The 5,955-nt window shown below is 59.5% G+C and overlaps 1 protein-coding gene across 1 annotated transcript; it reads right to left on the bottom strand.

Annotated features, from left to right (window-relative positions):
• Window positions 1–1,165: 1,165 nt before the first annotated feature.
• Window positions 1,166–3,336, bottom strand: LOC106899733 (la-related protein 6-like). Its single transcript, XM_014961629.1, has 3 exons — window positions 3,176–3,336; window positions 2,692–2,902; window positions 1,166–2,170 (listed from the first exon to the last, which is right to left on the bottom strand). Exons 1-3 carry the CDS (start codon window positions 3,334–3,336, stop codon window positions 1,166–1,168), a joined length of 1,377 nt encoding a protein of 458 aa, XP_014817115.1.
• Window positions 3,337–5,955: the final 2,619 nt, after the last annotated feature.

Here is a 5,955-nt window from a genome sequence, read left to right on the forward strand (position 1 = left end):
GCGGTTTTAGAGGGAGGGGGGTCTAGGAGCTTTTCTCTTGTGTTACACAGTTGTTTGAATTAAAAATTGTTCCTTCAGAACCCGTGTGTGCCTTTTTTTGTGGGGGATGGAGGGCGCACAGGGGGCACCAGGAATCAGCACCCCCCAGGTGCCACAGCCCCGATGGGCCCCAAATGGCAGCCCACAAAGGGCAACGAGCTGCCCCCAGGGACGAGCCACCACCAGCCGGGTGGCAGTGGCCAGGGGGGGACTCCCCTGTCCCCTTCCCCAGGGGCAGCCAGGACAGAGGGGTCCCTGCAGGACCCACGCACACGGCCCACGCACAAAGCAGCACGGAGACCCCCGGGACAAGGACAGCCCTTGGGGACCCAGGTGGGACAGACACACACCACCACACGGCCTGCACGGCCCTGGTCTGGAACCCGGCCAGTGTCCCCTCCTGTGGGGACAGGGCTCGCCCAAGGCCTGGGGACAATCCTCAGGTCCCACCGCCATGGGCTCCTCAGCCCGGCTTCGCCTCACACCTGCAGCAAAATCAGCCCAAATCACCCCAGGAATGGCCAGGGAGGGAGCTGCAGCCCAGGCAGGGACCCTCCTCCCCTTCCATGCCCGCACCTTGGGCAGCCCCAAAACCAGCAAGTGGGAAAAAAAAATAAATGATACTTAAGAAACTAAAAATAAATCACTGCACTGGCCAGGAAGTGCCTGGAAACTTCATGTCTTTATTGCCCATTTCCCATCCCAGCTCCAGAGCCCGGGGCCAACGCAGCCACCGTGCCTTGGGGAAGCGGCCACCCCTCTTTGGGTCCGGCTGACAGAAGGTGCAGGGGGAGGTCCCCGGTCCCTGTCAGGGCCCCCCAGGGGTCGGGGGCTGAGCCCCTTCTCCAGGGACAGCACTGGGGCGGTGGGACCCTCTCTGGACCCCCAGCAGGCGCAGTCCCCTTCCCATCAGCACGGCCCAGTGCAGTTCCTGGCCCCGCTGCTGCTCAGCATCTCCCTCACACCCTGATCCCCCCGAGCATCCTCCTGCCCCCAGAACTCCTGTCCCTGCACCAGCTGCACCCCCACTGCCCACAGCTCCAGGGGCCAGGGGGAATTGTTCTGCTCAAGAGAAGGAAGAAAAGACAAGAAAAGGAAAAACCCCAAACCCAAACATAATGGAGCCTCAGTGCCGGGGGACGAGCTCTCCTCTCCTGGAGCTGCTGCTGAAGCCCTTGGTGCCATCAGGGCCGTGGGGCAGGCGAAGGACCCCATCCTGCAGGCCGTGGTGCTCCGGCACCCGCTTGGCTGCCAGGGGATTGCTGGGAGGAGGTTTAGCATCTGGGATGGGGTTGCTGCAGCAGGGCCCCCAGAGACCCCCCCCTCTCCCCCAGCTGCTGCTGCAGGGGCTTTTGGGGCTGGAGCAGAGGCCATACCACCCGCCGGTGCCCACGCCTGTCCCCAGTGGACCAAAGACTTTGCTGGTGAGGAGCGATCCATTGAAAGCGTTGCTGAAGTCGCTGGGCTTGAAGTCGGTGCTGGACCATGTGGCTATGGAGGGTTCCTTGTTCCAGGGGAAGGATGACAACTCCAGGGCACTATCTGGCTCCGGGGAGCTGCAGAGCAGGGACTCCCCGATGCCGTAGGGGGACGTCGCCGCCGCCTGCGCCTTCCAGCCCAGCTGGTCCACCAGCTCCGGCGCCGCCTCCCTCTCTGCCCCAGCTTTCTTCTTGGAGCTCTTCCCGCAGAGTCGGACCACCCTGATGCTCTCACCACCCGGGCAGCTCTGGCGGCCGAGGCTTTCGAATGCCCTGCGGGCGCTCTCCAGGCTCTCGTACTCCACCAGCGCGCAGCACTTGCTCAGCAGCTCCGGGAAACGCGAGGTGTATTTCCGCACATCCGAGGGCAGCTTGCGGCCCGGCCGCAGGATGCGGATGGAGGCGATGGCGCCGAAGGGGCTGAACATCCTTGTGATAGTCTCCAGGAAGTTCTTCTGGAGCGGTGGCAGCACCCCCTGTCCCTGGGGCAGCAGCTCCCAGGCCAGCAGCAGTTTGCTGGGGGGGATGCTCAGCAGGGACTCGGGGACCGGGACGCGCCGCCGGACTTTGGTGCCCTCCTTGTTCACCTCCAGCAGCTCCGAGAACTGCAGGGCGTAGAGCGTCAGCCGCCAGTCCCGCGTCAGGTATTTCACCTGCAGAAGAGAGGGGGTCACTGCATCGCCCTGAGTCACCCTAAAACTGTCCTCCAGGCAGGCTACAGCCCCATCAACATGGCGTCATGGCACAGCAGCATCCCCATTTAGCATGAACATCATCAGGGGTTGCAGGAGAAGGTCCCCAGTGCCTCCTGGACCACAACAACAAGCTACAGCTTCTCCAGACATCACACCACCAGCACTCCCCCGCAGTTTTCCAGTTAAGGGATGATCTTTCCCAAAGCAGCCCAAGGAAACCTCAGCCAGAATTAATGCAGTCCTGTGGGCGGTTTAAGGACTGCTCACTGCTTCCTCAACCACCCTCCCTGGTTGGGGAGCTGCTGCAGCACATCAAAGGCAGACAGCAGAGCCCAGCTCTGCACCACCAGCACATCACTGGGACAGAGACAGCCTGAGCAGAGCCTGGATCTCCTCATACACCCCACCAGAGACATCTAGAAATCCTCCACATGAAGGCCACATCCCACCCCAGCTGGCCGGTGCCATGGGCTGCTTACCTTCTTGAAGGACGTCAGCAGTTTGATGCTCACAAACCCCATCTTGTTCTTCTGGACGTGTTTCAGGAGGAAAGCATCCTTGGACAGGTTCTCATCGGAGAGGTAGAACTCCACCTGAGAGACGATCCTCCGGATCAGCTGCGGGTCAGGGATGGAGTAGTTGCAGTCCAACAGATCAGCCCTCAGAACATCACTCATGTTGTGCAGTCTCCTGGCAGAGCAGCGGGGACACGGGCATGAGTTGGTGGCCTTTGGGATGAGTAGCACTGCCCAGTCCCAACCACAGTGGTGCAAGCAGCAGAGATGCCGGGGAGATCCAGGGCCACCAGCTTTGCCCTGGCTGCAGGGGAGCCACACCAGCCTGGACCTTCAAAACCTCCAGGTGCTGGGACCACCAGTGGTAGACCATGAACCTAAACCCATGCAAGACAGGGGACACATTCCCTTAGAGACAAACACAAGGCATGTCCCAGCAGCCACGTACCTGTTGAAGCTCTGCAAGAAGTCCTCCTGGCTGGGCAGGGTGAGCGAGCTGCTCTGCGGGGGACAGAGATGCAGCGCCGGGAAGGACTTCCTTTGTGCCAGCAGAGAGGTGCTGGGCTGGGAACCCAGCCCCGAGGCCACCCCAGAGCTACGCGATGACATTGTCCTTCATCTGGGACATGAGAATCACAGAATCTTAGTGGTTGGAAGGGACCTCTGAGATCATCGAGTCCAACCACAAAAAAAACCACAAAACAAAACAAACAAAAAAAACCACCACACAACAAAAAAACCCACACCACACCAAATACCCACCAAAAACACCGCACCCACCAACTAAGCCCCACACTCAACACCTCGCCATAAACCAATAACCTTGGGCACTAGAGCATGCCCTGAAGAGCCATGTCTATACGTTTCTTAAATACCTCCAGGGCTGGTGACTCCACCTCCTCCCTGGGCAGGCCGTTCCAGTGCCTGACCACTCTCTCGGGAAAGTAGTTCTTTCTAATATCTAATCTAAATCTCCCCTGCCCCAACTTCAGACCATTTCCTCTGGTCTTGTCGTTCGTCCTTTGGGAGAAGAGGCCAACACCTGCCTCTCTACAACCTCCTTTCAGGTAGTTGTAGAGGGCAATGAGGTCTCCCCTCAGCCTCCTCTTCTCCAAACTAAACATGCCCAGTTCCCTCAGCCTCTCCTCATAGGACTTGTTCTCCAGACCCCTCCCCAGCTTGGTGGCTCTCCTCTGGACACGCTCCAGCACTTCAATGTCTTTCCTGTAGTGAGGGGCCCAAAACTGAACACAGTACTCGAGGTGAGGCCTCACCAGTGCCGAGTACAGAGGCACGATGACTTCCCTACTCCTGCTGGCCACGCTATTCTTGATACAAGCCAGGATGACAGTTCTGGGATGCTTCCCGACTGCAGCCAGCCCCAGGGCAGAGCCCTGCACAGTTCTGGGATGCTTCCTGACTGCAGCCAGCCCCAGGGCAGAGCCCTGCTCTGGGTTGCATCCCCCAGCCCAGGGATGGGGAGCAGAGGCAGTTTGTTACCGTGCTCTTACCTGCTTGGCAGCGCTGGGAAGGGTGGAAAGTCCTGGCACTACATCCTAGAGACTGGCAGGCCCCAACCCTCCCCACCTCCAAACTAAGGCTTCTGAAAGACAAAGGGAAAAAGAAAGAAAAAGAAAGAAAGAAAAAGTTCTTTTGAGGCCAGCAGGCTGCTGGTTTATAAGAGCAGCCTCCCAGGAGGAGCCCCAGTGGGCGGGAAGGGACCTGCCCCCACCGGGACCCACCAAGCTCCAGGTGAAACCTGTCTGAGGGTTAAACAGCCCCAGCTGAGCCGGCTCCTGCTGCCAGGGCTGCTGGGCAGGCAGAGCAGGGGCAGGGGGAAACTGGTACCATCCGGTACTGGTACCCAGTAGCGTACTGGTAGCCAGTGGTATGCAGCAGGATGGTGATCTGCTGCCATGAGACATCTCGTTCTGTGCCTCAGTTTCCCCATCTCATAACAGTCACACTGAGCTGGGGGAATGGTTCAGTCCCAGGCACTGTTTGGGCTCCTGGTGCCACCAGGGCTACAGGCAAAGGTCCTTCTTCCTGCAGAAACACCCCCCACCCCACTGAGAGGGAGAAGAAGAGCCCCAGGGATGGGGTGAAGCCCAGGGAGGGGGTGATGCCGTGGGGCAGGATGGTGCATAGCTTTGGTACAAGATGGGGAAGGGGGTCTGGGATGGAACTCATCCCCATTGCTTGAGCCCCACATTGGGCAGCAGTGGGGAAGCAACATGGAGATGGGGACAGGGCTGTCGGGGCAGACTGGGGGCAATGGCAGGGCACAGGGGGCTGTGGAGGTGGCTGAGAACCAGAGCCCACATCTGGAGGGGTCGATGCTGGGAGCCTGACCTGGCTGCCCCTCAGCCCCTCTGTGTAGGCACAGGGTTTAGCTGATGTTGCTGTGCCCTGTGGTGACAAGGACCAGCCAAGGGCTCGTCACGTGGCCACCCTGAGCTTTCAAAATCATAGAATCATAGAATCGAATCGTCCAGGTTGGAAGAGACCCTTGGGATCATCGAGTCCAACCATCTCCCCTACTCTACAAAGTCCTCCCCTACACCATGTCCCTCAGCACTGCATCTAAACGGCCCTTAAACACAGCCAGGGATGGGGACTCCACCCCCTCCCTGGGCAGCCTGTTCCAATGCCCGACCACTCTTTGGGTGAAAAATTCTTTCCTAATGTTCAATCTAAACCTCCCCTGTTGGAGCTTGAAGCCGTTCCCTCTACCAACCTCTCTACAGTGTCCTTTCACAAAGTTGTAGAGAGTGATGAGGTCTCCCCTCAGCCTCCTCTGTCACCAGACTGGCAGCAGCTCCCACATGGGCAGGCTGGTCCCCGGGCTGTGCCACACTGTCCTGCTTGGAAGGTCATCCTTCTGGGATGAGCCACAGGGACCAGCAATGCCAAACTGCTTCTGGGATGTCACTGTCCCCTGGTTTCCCTGGGGTTGTCACACTTAGTGTCACTCCTCTGCCACCTCCCAGCTCTCTCTGCTGGTTGGGGACTGTATGGGGGGTGAGATGGTGGGTGGGAGAGAAAGTCCTGGGAGGAGAGAGGGAGAGAGGTGGCCAAGGGGCCACTGGGAAGGTGAGTCCAACAGCTGCGGTCCCTGAAGGGTGGTGTCACTTGGTGGCAGGTGACAAGGAGGAGACACCTCACTGAATTTTGCTGTGGGGGTGTACAGGCAGCATGGGGTGCAGGCAGCAGAGGGGGTGTACAGGC

Source organism: Calidris pugnax, unplaced genomic scaffold (assembly GCF_001431845.1).
Source record: "Calidris pugnax isolate Ruff unplaced genomic scaffold, ASM143184v1 scaffold431, whole genome shotgun sequence".
In the NCBI taxonomy this organism is placed as follows: Eukaryota; Metazoa; Chordata; class Aves; order Charadriiformes; family Scolopacidae; genus Calidris; species Calidris pugnax.